This window comes from Heterodontus francisci, chromosome 4 (assembly GCF_036365525.1).
Source record: "Heterodontus francisci isolate sHetFra1 chromosome 4, sHetFra1.hap1, whole genome shotgun sequence".
NCBI lineage: Eukaryota > Metazoa > Chordata > Chondrichthyes > Heterodontiformes > Heterodontidae > Heterodontus > Heterodontus francisci.
Genome location: NC_090374.1, coordinates 47,567,302 through 47,589,318, shown reverse-complemented (window position 1 = coordinate 47,589,318; position 22,017 = coordinate 47,567,302). Strand labels below are relative to the sequence as shown.

General features: G+C 43.8%; 1 protein-coding gene across 3 annotated transcripts in view; it reads right to left on the bottom strand.

Moving 5' to 3' along the window:
- Nucleotides 1-14,824, bottom strand: part of ap3b1a (adaptor related protein complex 3 subunit beta 1a) — a 355,948-nt gene extending 341,124 nt beyond the window's left edge. For all 3 annotated transcript variants that reach the window (XM_068029475.1, XM_068029477.1, XM_068029476.1), the window contains exon 1: nucleotides 14,507-14,824. In XM_068029475.1, the coding sequence (XP_067885576.1) occupies nucleotides 14,507-14,655 (149 nt within the window). In that variant the 5' untranslated portion in view covers nucleotides 14,656-14,824. The remainder of the gene's footprint in view (nucleotides 1-14,506) is intronic.
- Between the last annotated feature and the right edge of the window lie 7,193 nt (nucleotides 14,825-22,017).

Sequence of the window (22,017 nt, the reverse complement as noted above, 5' to 3'; positions counted from 1 at the left end):
GCGCAGTGGGAAGGGGACGAGGTGTTGGGGATAATGGAGGAGTGGACCAGGGTGTCGCGGAGGGAGCGACCCCTTCGGAATGCTGACAGGCGAGGGGAGGGGAACATGCATTTGGCGGTGGCATCACACTGGAGGTGGCAGAAATGGCAGAGGATGATCCTTTGGATGTGGAGGTTGGTGGGGTGGAAAGTTAGGACAAGGGGAACCCTGTCACGGTTCTGGGGGGGGCGGGGGGGTGGTGAGGGGTGAGGGCAGAAGTGCAGGAAATGGGTCGGACTCCTGCAACTATCCTCTGTAAACTTGAAGTCATCCAAAACTCCGCTGCCTGTGTCCTTACTTGCACCAAATCCTATTAACCCATCACGTGCATGTTAACGTGCATTAGCTCCCGGTTAGGCAATGCCTCAATTTTAAAGTTCGCATTTTTGTTTAAGATCCCTCTGTAGCCTCGCCTCCTCCCCATGTCTGATCTCCTCCCCATGTCTGATCTCCTCCCCATGTCTGATCTCCTCCAACCCACAACCCTCCAAGGTATCTGCGCTCCTCAAATTCTGGCTTTGAGAGAATCCCTTATTTTAATTGCTTCATCTTTGGTGGCTGCATCTCGACCTAACCCTCTCTGCCCTCCTTTAAGTCACTCCTTAAAACCCAATTCTTTGACCAAGTCATCTGTCCTGCCTAATATTTCCTTATAAAGCAAAACTTGACATCAAGCCACATATCGCTCCTGTGAAGTCCCTTAGGACATTTTGTTAAAAGGTGTTATGTATGGATAAGGATACCTGCAGTAGGCACTGAGATCTGCGATGTTACGCAACTAGATATAGGCAGTCTTTCTGATGTGAAGGATATAGAGTTGGAAGTTCAGTTCAGTCAAGAACACCGAGGTTACAAAAAGAGTGGTTAAGTCTGGAACAATGGCCATGGACAGTGATGAAATCAGTGGTGAGAGTGCAGAATAATGTGGTGGTACTGAAGACATGGCTTTGAGCTTCACACTGTTGAATTGGTGGAAATTGTGACTCATCTGGGAACAGATGTCAAACATGCAGCCTGATAAGAGGCAGTGGAGAGACGTAGAGATGGGGATCAGCAGTGTACATGTGGAACCGGACATTGTATGACATTGCTGAGGGGTAGCATGCAGATGAAAAACTGGAGGGGATCAAGGATGGATCATTGCGGAGCTCCAGAGGTAACAATGAAGGGGTGAGAAGAGAAGCTACTGCAGGAGATTCTTGTACTACAACTGGATAGATAAGAATGGAAGCAGACAAGAGCAATCCCATTTAACTTGACAAAAGAGGAGGATGGTGTGGGCAACTAGAGAGGTTGAGAATGATGAGAAAAGGATAGCGCACCAGTGTCACAGTGAATGTTATGACAAGGGCAGAAACACAATTAGAGATGCTCAAATACGAAGTTGCATGAAAGACAGTCACAGATTTGGGAGGCAGCAACATGTTGAAGGACTTTGGAGAGGAGGATGATGTTGGAGATGGGGTGGTAGTTTAAGATAGCTATGTCCAGGGCAGTTTTTTTTTTTGAGGGGGATGTTAAGAGCAGAATTGAAAGGGAGGGGGACAGTATCCAAGCAGAGGGAACTATTACAACATCAGGTGACATGGCAGCAAGGAAGGGAAGTTATGTGGTAATAAATTCAGTGGAAATAGGGTCATAAGAGCTGTAGTTAAGTCTTATGGGCAAGATGGACTTGGAAAAGTGAGAAAGTAGAAAAAGCTGAGAATTTAGGGCTACAGCAGAAGGGAACCATAGCTTGGTGGGTGGGTGGGCGGGGGGAGGGGGGGGGGGTGGAGGAGGAGAGCAGGGGGGGGAAAGAAATGTGACAGCAGCAGCTTAACAAATGGTCTCAATCTGTAACATGTCCACGAGCTCCTTGCACTTGTTGAGGTGAGGGTGGAAGAGCAAAGGAATTTATGCAGATGGCTGGCAATGGAGAAATGCCAGCGGTTATCTTTTGTTCCAGGATGGTCCTTCCATTTTGGCAGAGGAGAGCAGGGCCTGATGGTGCTTGACGTGGTCCAGCCACATCTGGTGATTATGACCATACCACCACCATAGCAGTTCAGGTGAGGCAGGTTATGGAAAGCCAGGTAGGCAGGTTAAAGTGAGGGGAAAGACTTTAATCACCCGTGCTCCAGGTTTCCATCAAGACCACAATATTAATGCAATCATTCACAATAAAGTTATGCTTGGCAAAGGCGTTATTGGTGAGTGAACATGGATTCCAGAGGGTGACGTACAGTGGAGGGTTCTTTACGCAGAGGGTGGTGGGTGCCTGGAACGCGTTGCCAGCGGAGGTGGTAGACGCGGGCACGATAGCGTCTTTTAAGATGTATCTAGACAGATACATGAATGGGCAGGAAGCAGAGATACAGACCCTGAGAAAATAGGCGACAGGTTTAGATAGAGGATCTGGATCGGTGCAGGCTTGGAGGGCCAAAGGGCCTGTTCCTGTGCTGTAATTTTCTTTGTTCTTTGGAGCGGTGATTGTTCAGTACAAAAGTAGAGGAAGAGAGAAGGGTTGAGGTAGGGATTTGGGAGGGAAAAGTAAAAGAAATGAGAGGGAGCAAGACTGAGTAACAGGGAGGAGGAGGAGGAGAGTAGAGAGAAGGGCCCAGATAAGTAAAGAGATAGATGTAATAAACTCCGGTCCAAGGCAATAACCAAAATGGTTATGAGAAAATTCAGGTTACATAGACATGGTAAAGATCAGAATACATGTGTTCTGGTTGTAAACAGAGAATAGGGAGGAGACTACTTGAGATTGAACCATTAAAAGTTCATGGTGGGATGAAGCTGACTTCTAGGTAGGGTGGACTCAGCTTGAAGTACCAACAAAAAATGACCACATTTAGAGAGAGATGTGGAGGAGCTGTTATGAGGGGTTTTCCTGTGGAAAAGAGAGTGTTGAGGAAGCATGGTGAATCAATCACAAGCCAGTATTAGGTTAATCTACAGGTCCATCAGAGGTGAGTAATGACCTCTGATTAATAATGCACACCAATAGACCCAGTGTAATGGCAGAGGGATGAGCAGAGCCATTGGCAGTGGAATGTAGGTGGAAAACAGAAGAGCAAAAGTGATTGGCAACAATGGAGCAGATTCCAGAGCAGGATGGGAACCAGTAGAAACAGATCAGATCAGTGTGAGAAATCTGATCATTTGCTGATATGTTGTGTGTTGGACGTGTCCTTACACACTAACAGTGATTTGAAAAATAATCTACTGATGTTAAAATTACATTCGGACATCCTAAGGGTGTGATCGGTTATTCTGCGAATATTTTCTTCCTTAGGTGAGGGGGTATTTGTAGTGATGTTTTGTCTTGCTAGCATTGATCTAGCCTAGAGCCACTCTACTGGTTCATGCCCCACAACATTTAGAGCTGCCTATAATATGTTTCACCCATACATTTGTAACATCAATTGTGCCTTTGATGTTGGGGTCTTCCAGCTGCTGTGGACAAATGCAGCGAGACTGAGCAAGACACAAAAAGAGACAGAGACACAAATAAAAACACGAATTCCAGTTTTAGCCCTGCTCCTGTACAACAGCAATACCCAAAGGCACATCAACACATGCCTCAAGATAATCAGAGAGAAAAGGATCAAGGAGTTTTAGATCTTAGACAAATTGAGAATGGAGTGTTTCCTGACAATGCAAAGCATGCGCAGAGCAATCTCCGACGTCATCAGTGTGTCGGAAGATTCGGCAGCTTGCCAGTATGACTCTGCGCTTACACGCAACAATGTCACCATGCAATGACATCCAAATGTTGCCTCACCCCTCAATGGCTGCAATCGCCGCCTCCATTCCTCACCACCACCTCCACCTCCCCACAGTACCCCATTTCGGCCACTCACTCCCTGCCTCGCTGCTTCCACCCCCGCCTCGGCCGATCAGATTGGGCAAAGCAGGGAACAAGTGGCTGAGGGGAGGCAGCGGCGAGGCGGGGAGCGAGTGGCGAGCAGATGGTCGCCGGAGGGAGCAGCGAAGAAAAGCACGATGGCAGGAGGGAGTGGGATACTGTTGGGACTGGGATTGAGGCAGCGATCACAGCCATTGTGGGGGTTTGGTTTAATTAGTTTTCTGTGACAAATTGAGCAGCGCCATTTTTATTACTAGCGGCAACCTGAGACATAGCAGACAGTGACGTTTCTGTCGATGAGGCTGCATTTGCACATGTCAGTAATGCGCCACCTAGTGGTTGTGTTGTCAGCAAATGCAGCCAATTGGGAACGAGAGATTGCACCATTTTCACCTGGCTCTTGCAGAAAATCTATGCCATGACGAAGAGATAGAAAGTTTACAAATAAATGGAGGCAGTATCAACAGAAGAAAAGCTGCATTTTATACACTGCCATTAAATAAGTGACTTGCTTCAGATGAGGTTGTACAGTTGGATGATGACTAGTTTTTATCTGCAGCTAGAAGGGAACGTTTGTGCAGTACTTTGATGCTGATTTTCGAATTTATTGCCAGGGCCATTTAGTCAGCCAGCCAAGTCATATGACCACATGCTAAAGTTGCCAACCATTGTAAAGGAAAAAAACTTCTCTGGTCAGTTCACCCACAGCAATCCTTTAATTAGATGAGATGGTCAGTGCTCAATAGTGCCTTTAGCAGCCGACTTGAGCCAGAAAGAAGTTAAGTGACTGATGGCTATTGTTGAAGAAGCAGCCCTGGTCAATTCTTAGACTAGAACACAAGGATACAAGAAATAGGAGCAGGAGTAGACCATATGGCCCATCAAGCCTGCACCACCATTCAATATGATCACGGCTGATCTTAGGCTTCAACTCCACTTTCCCGCTCGCTCACCATATCACTTGATTCCCTGAGACACCAAAAATCTGTCTATCCCAGCCTTAAATGTTATCAACATTAGAGCATCTACAACTCTCTGGGATAGAGAATTCCAAAGATTCACAACCCTTGGAGTGTAGTAATTTCTCATCTCAGTCCTAAATGATCAGCCCCTTATCTAGAGACTGTATCTCCATGTTTTAGATTCCCCAACCAGTGGAAACAATCTCTGTCTACCCTATCCAGCCCTTCAGAATCTTGTATGTTTCATTCTTCTAAACACCAGAATACAGGCCCAATTTATTTAGTCTATCATAGGACAACCACCACCCCCCATCCAGGGACCAATTTAGTGAACCTTTGCTGCACTGCCTCCAGTGCAAGTATATCCTTTCTTAAATGTGGAGACCAAAACTGCACACAGTATTCCAGATGTGGTCTCACCAAAACCCTGTACAACTGTAGCAAGACTCCTCTATTCCTGTAATCCAATCCCCTTGTAATAAAGGCTAACATGCCATTCATCTTTCTAATTGCTTGCTGTACCTGCATGCTAACTTTCTGCGCTCCTTGTACAAGTACACCCAAGTCTCTTTGAACACATACAAGTTTCACACCTTTTAAAAAATATTCTGCTTTTCCACTCTTATAACCAAAGTGAATAACTTCACACTTCCCTATATTATACTCCACCTGCCATCTTGCTGCCCACTCACTTAACCAGTCTATATCACGTCATGATCCTTTTTCTTTCTCGAGAAATATTGTGGTGCGTCTTTAAGGCAGCAAAAGATCAGTACTTCTTTAAGGCAGCCAGCTTCAGAAGTTACCAAGTGAAAGTGCATTTTGGTTGCCTGGATACAACTATACAGAGAGGGAGAACAGGACATACAATGTTGCATTCTGATTTTGAAAACTGGCTTTCCAGAGACAGTTGACAGACTGTGTTAGCACCTGAAAGGAGAGCTCTGACTATTTAAACTGCAGGAAGAGAAGTCAGTTTATTATTCTCTCTCAAAATTCTAAAAGGTCAAGGCAGATTAATTCTTTAAAAAAAAAAATTATTGATCTGTGTTCATCGCTGGAAAAAGAGCATCACTTCAACTGCTGAACTGGACTACTGAATTCCTTATTGTTGAAGAACTTGTTTTTTTCCCCATTGGACAACTGCGAAGACTTCAAGCAACCTTGGATTGTTTCTACATTGAAGATTCCATTTCGGCAGGAACATAAATCTGCAAAGACTTTGTTATTTCTATTTTTAATCGGGCAGCTAATTAAACACCAAACTACCATTAGTTTGGGTATATGTGTGCGAATGCAGGAGTTAGATTTCTAAATAAGTTATAAGGTCTTTAGATATTGGTTTATCTTAGTATCGTTTAAGATTTGACTTTTTTTCTAATAAAACAGTTAATTTGCTGATATCTAAAGATGCCTGGTTTTAGTTCACCTCATTCGGGGATTACTAGATTGTTTCAATTCGGCTGATGCTTTGATTTGGAAAGCTTTAAGGTTTGTATGATGCGACCTGTGGAGCGACGGCACTGAATTGACAGTGCGTTGCTCCCACCGCAATCAGAATCATATATTTTGATTGGGGGCTTTGTCCTGAGCGGTCGTAACACTGTCGCCGATCAAAATCCCAGAACTCCCTCCTCAACAGCACCGTGGTTGTACCCACACCAGATGGGCTGCTGCGGTTCAAGGCAGCTCACCACCACATTCTGAAGGGTAATTAGGATTGGGCAATAAATGCTATCCTGGCCAGCAACACCCACATCCCATGAATAAAAAAATTTAAAAAATTCAAGGGATGAGCAACAAATGCTGGCCTTGCCAGCAATGCCCACATCCCATGAAACAAATTTGAAAAAAATGAAAAGGATACGCTTAAGAACTTTTTATTCTCCACTGTTCCTTAACACTTGCTAATGAGGATAAATCTTAAAAGGCATCTCTAAGCTAAAAAATGTTAATTGCGTATCGATGACCGATGAAACTACATTTGAAACATTTTGTGCAATTTCATGTCCCTTGCCTTCAAAGAAGCATTAATTTTGTAATAAAAAGCAACATGGTGAAAACTTCAAGTTGTGAACAACTGCTTGCGCATCTGAACTTGTTTACACTTGGGAAAAGACTAAAGAAAACATGATGCTGGAATTGAAAGTACCAAGAGACAGAGAGTCATAGAATCATTTACTGCACAGAAGGAGGGGATTCAGTCCACCGAGGCTTGCATCTGCTGGAGTTTAGAAGAATAAGAGGCTACTTGACTGAAACACAAGATCCTGAGGGGTCTTCACAGGGTGGATGTGGAAAGGATGTTTCCACTTGTGGGAGAATCTAGAACTAGGGGTCACTGTTTAAAAATAAGGGGTCACCCATTTAAGACAGAAATGAGGAGAAGTTTTTTCTGAGGGTTGAGAGTCTTTGAAACTCTCTTCCTCAAAAGGCGTGGAAGCAAAGTCCAAATATTTTTAACGCAGAGGTAGATAGATTCTTGATAAACAAGGGGGTGAAAGGTTATCAGGGGGAGGCGGGAAAGTGCAGTTGAGGTTACAATCAGATCAGCCATGATCTTATTGAATGGTGGAGCAAACTCGAGCAGCCGATTGGCCTACTCCTGCTCCTAATTCGTATGTTTGTGTGAATCCATGCTGGCTCTCCATGGAGCTATGCTGTCATGATGTAGTTGTCAACAGGTAGGACATCATTTTAAAATGACAAATCTCCATTGTAACTACATAATAAACATGGCATTCCCCCACCCATGGTGGAAGATAAGACCGTGGCTTAATATTTCAGCCCTGGCACCACTGAGTGCAGCTTTGCCTCAATGCCACAGAAGTGCCAGCCTGTATTATCAAAGAATCATAGAAATTTACAGAGGGCAGCCTTTGGTTACATCATATCTGTGCCTGCCGAAAAAGAGGAATGAGGTTCATGGCTCAACGGTCTGGTAATGCTGGATGTTCGTGCAGAACCTAAAAATAGGTACATAAAAGTTATGAGGCAAATTTACATGGTTGTATTGTTTGCAGCTAATTAGTATATGAATACTCTTTCCAATGTAATATTACAGGCTTAATACCCTCTTTAGCGCTGCAATAAGGAAAAGCAGCATTAATTTCTGCAGAATTAAGCAATTATCTGGCTTCGCTAGAATCTCTAATACTAATCTTTGCCAGCTAGTTTCAAAGTCAAAATGGATACATTGAAGCTCTGTTTTCTCTCTCTCTGTATAGTTGTTGCCTGACAATCAGAATGCACTTTGGCTCACTGACTACGGAGCTTGCTGCCTTAAAGTACTGATCTTTTACAGCCTTAAAGGCGTACCGCAATATTTCCCGAGGAGAGAAAAAAAATCCACAGGACTGTGACAACAGTGAAAGAACGGTGATATAGTTCCGGTGTGGCTTGGAGGGGAACTTGAAGATGGTGGTGTCCCATGCATCTGCTGCCCTCGAGTTCTAGGTTGTAGAGGTCATGGGTTTGGAGGGTGCTGTCAAGGGAGGCGTGGTGAGTTGCTGCAGTGCATCTTGTATATGGTACACACTGCTGCCACTGTGCATCAGTGATGGATGGGATGCCAATCAAGCAGTCTATTTTGTCCCGGATGGCGTTGAGCTTCCCGAGTGTTGTTGGAGCCGCACTCATCCAGGCAAGTGGAGAGTATTCTATCAGAATTCTTGCAGAAGCTGGTCATTTCCCGGCACTTGCGTGGCATGAATGGGACTCGGCACTTATCAACCCAAGCCTGAATGTTGTCCAGGTCTGCAGCATGTGGACACAAATTGCTTCAGTATCTGAAGAGTTGCAAATTACTAAAAGCTTGGTCAAAGAGGTGGGTTTTAAGGGAGGTCTTAGAAGAAGAGAGGATGGTTGACTGCTACTATTAAAGCACCAGCACAAAGGATGATGTAAATCTATTTCAAAGTTATGGGGGCACAAATGTTAACAGAAAATGAAAATTCTGTCTCTTCATCATGACCCTAGTAACTGTGTAAGATGTGGAAATATATCTGGTGGCACAGCCTTGTGTTTATTTCCTTTCTCGTGCTAATATCTAGAAAACTTTCTTTTATTGTCTAGCGTGTATGCTAGCACTTGAGCTTGTGCCTCCGAGTCAGAAGGTCATGATAAAGTCCTACTCCAGAGAATTGAACAACATTTGTTCAAACGAAGAACAAAAAAGTCACACTACGGGGAGGGCATGATAGACCCCCAACAGTCTGAAGGAGATAGAAGGGCAAATATGTAGGCAAGTTTCTCAAGTGCAGAAACAATAGGACAGTAATGTGGGATTTCAACTACTCAAATAGTAACTAGGATAAAAATCAATGTAAAAGGTAGAGGGTGCAGACTTCTCAAAATGCATTCAGGAGAACTTTTTCAGCTAGTACGTAGCAAGCCCAACAAGAAAAGGAGCAGTTCTGGTCTTTCAGAAAGCAGTGGAGGCAGGGTCATTGAATGTTTTTAAGGCAGAGGCAGACAGATTCTTGACAAACAAGGGAATCAAAGGGTATCAGGGGTAGGCAGGAAAATGAAGCTGACTCCACAAACAGATCAGTCATGATCTTATATAATGGCGTAACAGGCTTGAGGAGCCGAACGGCCTATTCCTGCTCCTAGTTCCTGTGTTTGTATATTTTAGGGCAGGAGGAAGGGATATCAGTGGGAGGAGATAGTTAATGTTCAGAACAAATATATTCCCACAAAGAAAAAGGGTGGGTCTCCCAAATCTGGAAGCCCCTGGATATCAAGGAGCATACAGGGTAGAATAGGCAAAAAAGGGAAGCTTATTTAAGATACCGGAAGCTCAGCTAGTATAGGAGAGTAGACAAAGTGCAGGTGTGAAATGAAAAAAATGACATTAGGAAAGCAAAGAGAGGGCATGAATAAAAAAGCAAGTAAAATCAAGGAAGACCCAAAGATGTTTTATAAATAAAGAGCAACAGGATAAGTAAGGAAAGATTCGGACCTATTAGAACCCAAAAAGTAACCTGTGTGTGGAGGCAGAGGATGTGGGCATAGTTCTTAATGAATATTTTGCATCTGTTTTCACAAAAGAAGGGGACGATGCAGACATTTTAGTTAAAGGAGGAGGAGTGTGAAATGTTGAACGGTATAAATATAGTGCGAGAGGAAATATTCAGGGGCTCAGTATCCTTGAAGGTAGATAAACCACCAAGCCTGGGTGAAACATATCCCAGGTTCTTCAGAGAAGCAAGGGAGGAAGTAGCAGAGGCTCTGACCATCATTTTCCAATTCTCTCTGGCTATAGACATGGTGCTGGAAGACTGCTAACGTTGTACTATTGTTTAAAAAAAAAAGGAAAGGATAGGCAGTGTAATTACAGGTCAGTCAGCCTAACCTCAGTGGTGGGCAAATGATTGGAAAAAGTTCTGAGCAACAGTATAATTGCCATTTAGAAAGGCATGGATTAATCGAGGAGAGTCAGCTTGGAGTTAAGGGAAGGTCATGTCTGGCTAACTTGATTGAGGGATATGAGGGTACTGCATTTGAAGTAGTCTATATAAATTTAACAAGATTTCTGAATAGTTAGAAAAGTAAATGCCCCTGGAATCCAAGGCAAAGTGGCAAACTGAGTCCAAAATTGGCTCAGTGGCAGGAAGCTGATAGTAGTTAATATTTGACAGGTGTTTTTGTGACTGGAAGACTCTTTCTTTTGGAGTTTTGCAGGGCTCAGTACCAGGTCCCTTGATTTTCATAGTACATAGCAACGATTTAGACTTAAATGTAGGGGCATGACTAAGTTTGCAGATGATACAAAAATAGGCCATGTAGTTGATAGTGAGAAAGAAGTTGGTAGACTTGTCAGGTGGGCAGAAAAGTGGCAAATGGAATTCCATCTGGTGAAGAATGACAATGTCTTTGGGGAGGAAGCAAGATAAGGGAAAACACAATAAACGAATGTGGTCGAGGAGCAGAGGGACCCCCATAAAGAAATGGCTGCAATGAGCAGACACCCAAAGATGAATGCTGTCAATTTAAAATAACAAACAGGTGTGTCAACATTTAAAGAAACATCAGTTAACAGTTTGGCTGCAATCTTTCTATTGGTTCTGAAGGGTCACACCCAAAGCATTAAATTTCTCTTAGATGTAATCCATATACTGTATGGTTGCAGCATTTTCTGTTTTCATTTAAAACGTAATGTAAACATTGAGACTTAACTCATTAAAAACAAACTGAAGGTTCAACGGAGATAATTAGAGGGGAGCAAGACCAGGAATGAATTATAAAGTTGTGAGGCAAGATGAATATTCTAAACTGCTATCTTCGAAAGTGGGAATTTTTTTTTTAGGTGGAGTAGAATGTACGATAGGAGATTGTAGCTTCTCCACGAAAGGAATAGATTTGACGGGTCAAATGAGCTCTTCCCATTCCATAGTTACATTCCAAGAGGCTACACGCAAAACTACATAAACATGATGTCTCTATCAATGTCACTTTAATCAGTGCTCAAGTGCAATCTGGTGATAAAGTGTGATTTTTTTTTCCATCCACACATGTGAAATGTCTAGATTCAATGCTATTTCCTCTTGGCAGCACAGCAGCAAAACTGGGAACTCAGTGTGGATACTACAAGGTTATTGCGTTCTCGCACATCACTGCACCACGCACAAACCAACATGAAGAAATTTTCATGCAAACAATATTTGTAGGGGTCTGGTCCATTGGCCCAGCCCACATAAAGCAGAATAGTAGAAAAGACTTAAAGAGCTTCTTGCTTTTATTTACCCCAAACACAAATCCTTGCAAGCACAATTCATCAGAACCAACAAGACAAATATTTCTGCAAAGCAAACCAAGAAGTTGTCAGAGAAGGTTCACTCGGTTGATCCCCGGGATGAAGGGTTTGTCTTATGAGGAAAGATTAAGCAGGTCGGGCCTATACTCATTGGAGTTTAGAAGAATGAGAGTGGATCTTACTAAAACTTCTCAGAATCTTATATGTTTCAACAGGGTAGAATGCTGAGAGGATGTTTCCTCTCGTGGGGAAATCTAGAACGAGGGGACACAGTTTCTGAATAAGGGGTCTCTCAAAGACGGAGATGAGGAGGAAATTCTTCTGAGGGTTATTAATCTTCGAAATTCCCTACCCAGAGAACATTGGAGGCTGGGTCATTGAATATATTCAAGGCTGAGTTAGACAGATTTTTGATCCACAAGGGAGTCAAAGGTTATGGGGGACAGGCAGAAAAGTGGCGTTGAGGCCACGATCAGATCAGCCATGATCTTACTGAATGGTAGAGCAGGCTCAAGGGGCTAAATGGCCTACTCCTATTTCTTATGTTAACGATAGGAGGTTGTAGCTTCTCCATGAAAGGAGAAGATTTGACTGGTCAAATACCTCTTCCCACTCCATAGTTACAAGCCTTCAAAAGGATCTCTAAAGCTATATTAAAGAGTCACTTCATTTACCAATCATAGCTGGAACCTCATTAATTTGGGTTGAGCACTGACGGTATGCCCAAGTGGCACACAGCAGAAAATATTATGAAACACCAGAAACAAGTCATTAGCAACTAATAACTACCTAAAGATATGGATTAAGCTGCTTATCTGAACCTTGCAGTGGAAGAGTGCACAGGTCTGCCAATTGTTGAAATTGCACTGGTCAGTCTCCACAGCTTTCTGTCAAAATAGTTTCCCAAACATCTGGCAAGGAAACCTTCACAACATCTACTGTATATAGTCTGGGGATGCCACAAAATTACTTCATGCACACAAAAGCATGCCGGACAAAAGCAGTGCCCTACCAAAACAGCAATGCTAGCTCATCCATTTGACAAATGTTGTAATGGTCTTAAGTCCAAAAGCACTATTTTTAGGTAATTGGAGGACAGAATTGTGAAATGTTTCTGGGCCACAAACAATGGAACATTGTTCTTGCCTTCCTCTCCTGCTTTACTCTAACTTCAATCCAGAACAGTAATACCTACTTAAACCAACCTCACCATAGAAACCAGGACCACTGGAAAAGGATGTCACAAGATAGATGTAGATGAGAAAAGTTTTCTAGCTAATTGCTTTCCAGAAAATTCCACATTTCCCTTCAAATCAAGACATTTATATATGAACATACAAATTAGGAGTAAGCCATTCGACCTCTCGAGCCAGCTTCGTCATTCAATAAGATCATGGCTGACCTGATTTGAACCTCAACTGCACATTCGCGCCTACCCCCAATAACCTTTCACCCCCTTGCTCATCAAGAAACTACCTACCTCTGACATAAAAATATTTAAAGACTCTGCTTCCATTGTCTTTTAAGGAAGAGAGCTCCAAGGATTCATGGCCTTTCAGAAGTTACATTGCCCAACTTTTTCTACTAATGTTCCACCTATTTAGGTTCTAAGTTAATTTCATTATGTAATTTGTATGCTGCCTCTACAGATTCAACCTTCAAGCTCTTAGCTTGACATCATTTACAATTCTGACCAATATGCACTGAGCTTCTGATTTTATTTTCCAACTCAACAGCCTCAACTTCACATTAATCAATGCTAACAACAAAATCTACAAGTAAAGAGCAGAGCCAGGGATTAATGTTGAGAGATGTGGTCTACCTTTATAAAGAGTTGTTCCAAGATTATCAAGTTAACTTACAGTGTAGATTCAACAATGTAGCACTTGTTTGAATGCAGGTAGTGAAGTTCCAAAATTAGATTTCTAATTTAGTATTACTGATATCATAAAATGAATACCATATACTAATTTAAACCAATGTTCACCACATGAAGTAACAGAAACACTCTTATAGTCATTTACGGAACAGAATGAGGCCATTCAGGCCATCAAGTCTATGTTGGCTCTCCAAAGAGCTATCCTGTCAGTCCCACTCCCAGGCTCGATCCCCATAGCCCTGCAAGTCTATTTCGCTCAGGTGGCCATCCAACTTCCTCTTGAAGTCATTGATTGTCTCTGCTTCCACCACCTTGTGGGCAGAGTGTTCCAGGTCATTACCACCAGCTGTGTAAACAAAGTGCTTCCTCATAGTCCCCCTGCTTCTTTTGCCCAAAACCTTCAATCTGTGAATTGTTAATTTCCCAGCAACTCTGCTAGGATTTGAACTGTCACCACATTATTATTCCAGGCCTGACTGGATTACAAACCCAGTAACACAACCACTATGCTACTGTATTCCACAACTGGAACAGAAAAAAATTCGATGCCCTATGCTTTTGTTGGAACAGGAAGGGACAATTGCAATCATTAAGTGTGCTGGAAAAATGTATTTTATAACAAACACATAACATTTATACTCCCTGCAGCAAATAGGAGTGGCAATGCTCAATGTAACTGATCTTCTGAAGTTTGAAAAGTGATCAGATTTATCACAATGACCTCAGAAGATTTTACTGCAACTCAACCTAAAGGAGCTGGTAAAATAGCAATACAAAGGAGTACTGCCTTCACAATTAAATGCTCAGCCGCCCATTATTTGTCTGAGAAATAACCCTCCTCACAGGTAATGTGTCGAAGCATTAATTAGTAGGGACAAAGTTTGCCAAAGTCTTTTCACGAAACCTATGTCTCTTTATTAACGATATACTGGATGATCAAAGCTGAAAGTTTTTGTGTCGAAGAAAGAAGCCTCAGGAGAGTCCATAATCCAGCACAAAGTGACTCTTTGACTTACTTCTTGTAGTCTGCGCTGAAGAGCCGGAACCCAGCGCCTGCCCCTCCTCCTGAAGTCACTGCCGTGGCTTCTTGGCCCAACTCGGTCGATTCACCTCCCAGGCCGCGGTCACCCTGATCGTTATAAGACACGTTGTTACTCGCCATCATTCGCCTGGAGTTCTCCTCCCGCGTCGCAGACACTCACTGCAAATCCGGTTGCAGATGTTTAAATGCTTTTAATTTTGATTTTGATTTTACCCCTCGCTTTCCTCACCGGCCAGTCTTACTCAAAAGGTACCGGAAATGTGACAGAAGCGGTGGAAGGTCAGCTGACTCCCAGGTCACATGACGCAGCGGTTGCCGGAGAAACTTTTCCCCACATGACGTCACACATGCCCCGCCAATCGCTACTCGCGACTCTGGCGATTGGATGAAGGACACGTAAGCGCGCGGAAACACTGAGCCCAGAAAACGTGCACTCACTGAGCATTGGTAACATTAGGGAAGGGTCACGCTGCAGCAACTTGTGATCAGCCGATTGCACACCACTTTTGGATGATGTGGAGGAAAATAATAGTATTTATCACTAAAATAAACGATTAAAATAATTTGAAGGACATTTACCAGGCTGCCAGCTTATTGCAAAAGTTGCTTGCAGATTTTGCTCATTGCAGAATTGCACAGAATTGTGATTCAATGTGATTTTGAGAAGCAGAGAACAGTTTAGAGGGCGTTGGATATTTATCCTCGTCCACTTTTTCTCTTCAACTCGTTCCCTTTCCGCATTACTCACTTTTTCTGTTGTATTTTTTTCGCTTGCTGTTTCAGATACCACTAAAAATCTTAAGCATAAGGCAAATGGAATAAATACCTTGAAAAGAACATTACTAGACATGATGCCATTGATTCTCTAGCCAGTGGAAAAGCCCCTGGGAAGGACGGCATTACCCCTGAAATAATCAAGATTGCCAAGCCTGCTATACTCTCAGCACTCCATGAACTGCTTTTCCTGTGCTGGGATGAGGAAGCAGTACCACAGGACATGCGCGATGCCAATATCATCACCCTCTATAAGAACAAGGGTGATCGCAGTGACTGCAACAACTACCGTGGATTCTTCCTGCTCAGCATAGTGGGGAAAGTGTTCACTCGAGTCGCTTTAAACAGGCTCCAGAAGCTGGCCGAGCGCGTCTACCCTGAGGCACAGTGTGGCTTTCGAGCAAAGAGGTCCACCATTGACATGCTGTTCTCCCTTTGCCAGCTACAGGAGAAATGCCACGAACAACAGATGCCCCTCTACATTGCTTTCATAGATCTCACCAAAGCCTTTGACCTCATCAGCAGACGTGGTCTCTTCAGACTACTAGCAAAGATTGGATGTCGATCAAAGCTACTAAGTATCATCACCTCATTCCATGACAATATGAAAAGCATAATTCAGCATAGCGGTGCCCCATCAGACCCCTTTCCTATCCTGAGTGGCGTGAAACAGCTGTGTTCTCGCACCTACACTGTTTGGGATCTTCTTCTCCCTGCTGCTCTCACATGCGTTCAAGTCTTCAGAAGAAGGAATTTTCCTCCACACAAGATCAGATGGCAGGTTGTTCAACCTTGCCCGTCTAAGAGCGAAGACCAAAGTACGGAAGGTCCTCATCAGGGAACTCCTCTTTGCTGACGATGCTGCATTAACATCCCACACAGAAGAGTGTCTGCAGAGACTGATTGACAGGATTGCGGCTGCCTGCAACAAATTTGGCCTAACCATCAGCCTCAAGAAAACGAACATCATGGGACAGGATGTCAGAAATGCTCCATCCATCAATATCGGCGACCACGCTCTGGAAGTGGTTCAAGAGTTCACCTACCTAGGCTCAACTATCACCAGTAACCTGTCCCTTGATGCAGAAATCAACAAGCGCATGGGAAAGGCATCTGCTGCTATGTCCAGACTGGCCAAGATATGTGGGAAAATGGCGCACTGACACAGAACACAAAAGTCCAAGTGTATCAAGCCTGTGTCCTCAGTACCTTGCTCTACGGCAGCGAAGCCTGGACAACGTATGTCAGCCAAGAGTGACATCTCAATTCATTCCATCTTCGCTGCCTCCGGAGAATCCTTGGCATCAGGTGGCTGGTGGCTGGACGGTATCTCCAACGCAAAAGTCTTTGAGGCAGCCAACATCCCCAGCTTATACACCCTACTGAGCCAGCGACGCTTGAGATAGCTTGGCCATGTGAGCCGCATGGAAGATGGCAGGATCCCCAAGGACACATTGTACAGAGAGCTCGAAACTGGTATCAGACCCACCGGCCGTCCATGTCTCTGCTTTAAAGACGTCTGCAAACGCAACATGAAGTCCTGTGACATTGATCACAAGTTGTAGGAGTCAGTTGCCAGTGATCGCCAGAGCTGGCAGACAGCCAAAAAGGCACGGCTAAAGAGTGGCGAGTCGAAGAGACTTAGCTGTTGGCAGGGGAAAAAGACAGAAGCGGAAGGAGAGAGCCAACTGTGTAACAGCTCGGACAACCAATTTTATCTGCAGCGCCTGCGAAAGAGTCTGTCACTCTAGAATTGGCCTTTATAGCCACTCCAGGCGCTGCTTCACAAACCACTGACCACTTCTACGTGCTTACCCATTGTCTCTCGAGACAAGGAGGCCAAAGAAGAAAGAAGACATGCAAAACAAGTACAGATTTGATCACTCAGTCAAAACAATCTAGATCCCAAACGGATGAACAAACAAATTAAAAGTAAAATGAAAACATTCACCAAATCCTTTCAGGAGAAGGAAAAGACAGTTACTGGGTTGGATATAAAATCACCTTAAAAGTGTGGTGAAAGAGATCGAAAAAAAAAGAGGCAAAACAGCAGCAAAAATTATTTAATTACTCCAAAGGCAAGAGCAGTATCAAAGACATGGTGAAAACATTATAAGATGCACATAATCCTGAAACTCAGGATTCCCACAATATAGTAAATATTCTGTACGATAATTTCCTCCAAGTATTTAAGGGATTACAGAAAGAATCGGCACTCCCCAATAAATATCAAGGCAAAATTCAGGACTTTGATATGGAAATCGCAGACAAGGTGAAAGGGCTTAAAATTAAGACCGTCAATTAATTACAGTTAACTTCGCAGAAAGGTACGGTGGATAAGCCATTCCGGTAACTGAAATATCCGGTATGAAAAGAGAAGCTGAGCTACTGTTTGGTTTGGTTATGAAAGGCAGGTTGCTGTCCGTTCGGCACAGGATCAGCAGTGGCCGCACCTGGCAGCAGCAGTAGAATGTTGTTTGTAAAGCAGCTGGAGTTCTGGCAGAAATTGGAGGTGTCAAGCGTGAATTTGACAGATTCAGCAGCGATCTGGTTGGGAGAAGCTGAGGGGTCCCAGCGGGAGGAGAAAGGAAAGGAGAACCAGGTTGGGAGCAGCGACCAGGAAACGAGCGAGGCGAGTCGCTGCTCCCACAACTACACTCCAAACAGAATGAGTGTCTCCTGGGTCATTAATGTTCAAGTCTGTGGCTGCCCTCTTGTTACAGTCTTGAGTCCGTGACCACTCAATATGCATTTTGCTGAACAAGTTCCATTTATTTTAATAAAAGCAAAATACTGTGGATGCTGGAAATCTGCAGCTCAGACAGAAAATGTTGGAAATACCCAGCAGGTCAGGCAGTGTCTGTGGGTTGGTTCCCTGCTTTTCTCTCCACAGATGTTGCCTGACCTGCTGAGAACTTCCAGCATTTCCATTTATTTTTATCTCGCTTTTCTAGAAATAGGAACACAATGTTTATGCTTTTTTAAGATGAGAATAATAGCATCAGTAATAATAACAAACTTGAATGGGATCGGTGCAGTAATTCTATCAGTTAAATATGCAAATAAACTCAATTGTTACGGCCAAGTGAGGAGGGGGGTCTCATGCACCAATCTTGTCATTCATCTTTGACTGCAACAGGGTTTATTCCCTTTTTTAAAACAGTGGTTGTGCTTACCACCTCAGTAAGTGTTTTACCTTTTTCCTTTAGTGTGATCGTGAAAGAACCAATCGGACAGGTTTTCTTGAGTTTAAACAAGAGGTGAGTTTATTATACTAAAACTGATCTAAATATAATTTTAAAAATTATGCTACCCATTCACGTACACATTCACACACAAATCTTTCTTTTGGGCCTCCTTATCTCGAGAGACAATGGATACGCGCCTGGAGGTGGTCAGTGGTTTGTGAAGCAGCGCCTGGAGTGGCTATAAAGGCCAATTCTGGAGTGACAGGCTCTTCCACAGGTGCTGCAGAGAAATTTGTTTGTTGGGGCTGTTGCACAGTTGGCTCTCCCCTTGCGCCTCTGTCTTTTTTCCTGCCAACTACTAAGTCTCTTCGACTCGCCACAATTTAGCCCTGTCTTTATGGCTGCCCGCCAGCTCTGGCGAATGCTGGCAACTGACTCCCACGACTTGTGATCAATGTCACACGATTTCATGTCGCGTTTGCAGACGTCTTTATAACGGAGACATGGACGGCCGGTGGGTCTGATACCAGTGGCGAGCTCGCTGTACAATGTGTCTTTGGGGATCCTGCCATCTTCCATGCGGCTCACATGGCCAAGCCATCTCAAGCGCCGCTGACTCAGTAGTGTGTATAAGCTGGGGGTGTTGGCCGCTTCAAGGACTTCTGTGTTGGAGATATAGTCCTGCCACCTGATGCCAAGTATTCTCCGAAGGCAGCGAAGATGGAATGAATTGAGACGTCGCTCTTGGCTGGCATACGTTGTCCAGGCCTCGCTGCCGGAGAGCAAGGTACTGAGGACACAGGCCTGATACACTCGGACTTTTGTGTTCCGTGTCAGTGCGCCATTTTCCCACACTCTCTTGGCCAGTCTGGACATAGCAGTGGAAGCCTTACCCATGCGCTTGTTGATTTCTGCATCTAGAGACAGGTTACTGGTGATAGTTGAGCCTAGGTAGGTGAACTCTTGAACCACTTCCAGAGCGTGGTCGCCAATATTGATGGATGGAGCATTTCTGACATCCTGCCCCATGATGTTCGTTTTCTTGAGGCTGATGGTTAGGCCAAATTCATTGCAGGCAGACGCAAACCTGTCGATGAGACTCTGCAGGCATTCTTCAGTGTGAGATGTTAAAGCAGCATCGTCAGCAAAGAGGAGTTCTCTGATGAGGACTTTCCGTACTTTGGACTTCGCTCTTAGACGGGCAAGGTTGAACAACCTGCCCCCTGATCTTGTGTGGAGGAAAATTCCTTCTTCAGAGGATTTGAACGCATGTGAAAGCAGCAGGGAGAAGAAAATCCCAAAAAGTGTGGGTGCGAGAACACAGCCCTGTTTCACACCACTCAGGATAGGAAAGGGCTCTGATGAGGAGCCACCATGTTGAATTGTGCCTTTCATATTGTCATGGAATGAGGTGATGATACTTAGTAGCTTTGGTGGACATCCGATCTTTTCTAGTAGTCTGAAGAGACCACGTCTGCTGACGAGGTCAAAGGCTTTGGTGAGATCAATGAAAGCAATGTAGAGGGGCATCTGTTGTTCACGGCATTTCTCCTGTATCTGACGAAGGGAGAACAGCATGTCAATAGTCGATCTCTCTGCATGAAAGCCACACTGTGCCTCAGGGTAGACGCGCTCGGCCAGCTTCTGGAGCCTGTTCAGAGCGACTCGAGCAAAGACTTTCCCCACTATGCTGAGCAGGGAGATTCCACGGTAGTTGTTGCAGTCACCGCGGTCACCTTTGTTTTTATAGAGGGTGATGATGTTGGCATCGCGCATGTCCTGGTGTCACACAAATCACACACACACAAATAGATTATGGAGGGGAAAACAGCTTTGGTGATTAGATTAGAGTCCAGAATAAATGGAATTTAAATACACAGTCTGTGGAGTGGATGATTCAGTAGTCTTCCAGCTGAAGCTATATTCTTGAAGCCCTTGGCTGTTCAAAGTGCACTTTGTGCACTTTCTCTGTTGCTGCAGTCTCACTTACTGCTTGTCTTCTGTCTGTGTCACAAAAGTCCCAGTTTTTCCAGAGATGGACAGACGGTCACATGGTTCTCATAATCCCCTTTGTTTTTAATGAGATCCAAAGTCTAAAGCTCAAAACCTCTTTCTTGGGTGGTATTGTCAGTGTTTACTCTCTGGAGGGACATATCCACTTACAAGTGCCTCAAGATAGCTTTGAATGTCCTGCTAAGGAGGATGATCTGAATAATCTACTCAGTTAGCCAAAGCATTGTTCTGGCTGGGCTTCTTGTTAGACTTTTGACTCCAGTTCGATCTCTTGGTATTTCAGATACAAATTGCATTGGCCAGTTTTTTAAAAGTTAATTGTAAGATTTTTTCCATTAAAAGTCTAATGTAAGTTTCCAACTGATGAAATTAATATTTCTCATTTGGCATATTGTGTTTTCCTGACAAAATATTAATGGAGATTCACACTTTTAGATTAACAAGATTAACAATTAATTTCTTTAATCCCTTGACAGCCCTAGACGAAACAGGGTATTTATCCCAAAGTGCTGAGAGAGGCTAGCGAGGAGATTTGCGAGGCACTGAAAATCATTATTACTCAATTGGCATTGGAAAGGTACCAACAACATCTTATATTTATATAGCGCTTTTAACATAATAAAAAGGAGACAAAGCAGACATTAAAAATTACTGACCTATCAGTTTATCATCTCCATTGTACGAAATTCTAACTAGAATTATTCAAAGGAGGATAAAGACATTAGACGAACACCAACCATGAGAACAGGTGGGATTTAAGGAAGGATACTCTACAACAGACCATATAATGAACCAACTCATTGAGAAGGCAAATGAATATCTGTTGAACCTGTGTGTTGGATTTATTGACTATGAGAAGGCATTTGAATCAGTGGAACACAGAGGTTTATTTATAGCTTTAAGGAAAACAGGAATAAGTGAGGGATATGTGAAGATCATACAGGACATTTACACAGATGTAATGGCCAGAATACACATCAACAAAGATGTAACACAATTGATAAATATTTAAAGAGGAGAGAGAGAAGAGGACACAGGGCTCAATTTTACCAGCCCTCCTGCATCTGAGAGCATGGTGGGGAGGCCAGAAAAATTTTTCCAGGAGAGGCCTGCCACAACTCCTGGTGCCGACAAGGCCCTGCCACATTTTACCGGTAGCGGTGAGGCCTCAGTGCGGTCCCGACGGCCATCCCACGCCGATATTTCGGCCATTAGCCAGAACTTCCACGCCTTCAGATGCCCGCATGGTCATCTGAGGCGTGACACTGGTGGGGAGTGGGGAGCAGTGAAATTCTCAGGGCTGGAGTGGGTGTAAGCAGTGAAAACTGATTCATTTGGCTGAGGAGATGGTGGGCGGGGGTTGAAGGGCAAAGAATGCAACGTTTGGAGTTGAAAGGCCAGGACCAGCAAAAATGTTTTTTTGGAGTGAGAGGGAAATAAATATATTGTTTCAACATTGCAGAGGGTGGAAGAGGGGCTTTGATGTGTAAAGAAATTATTTTATTGAAAT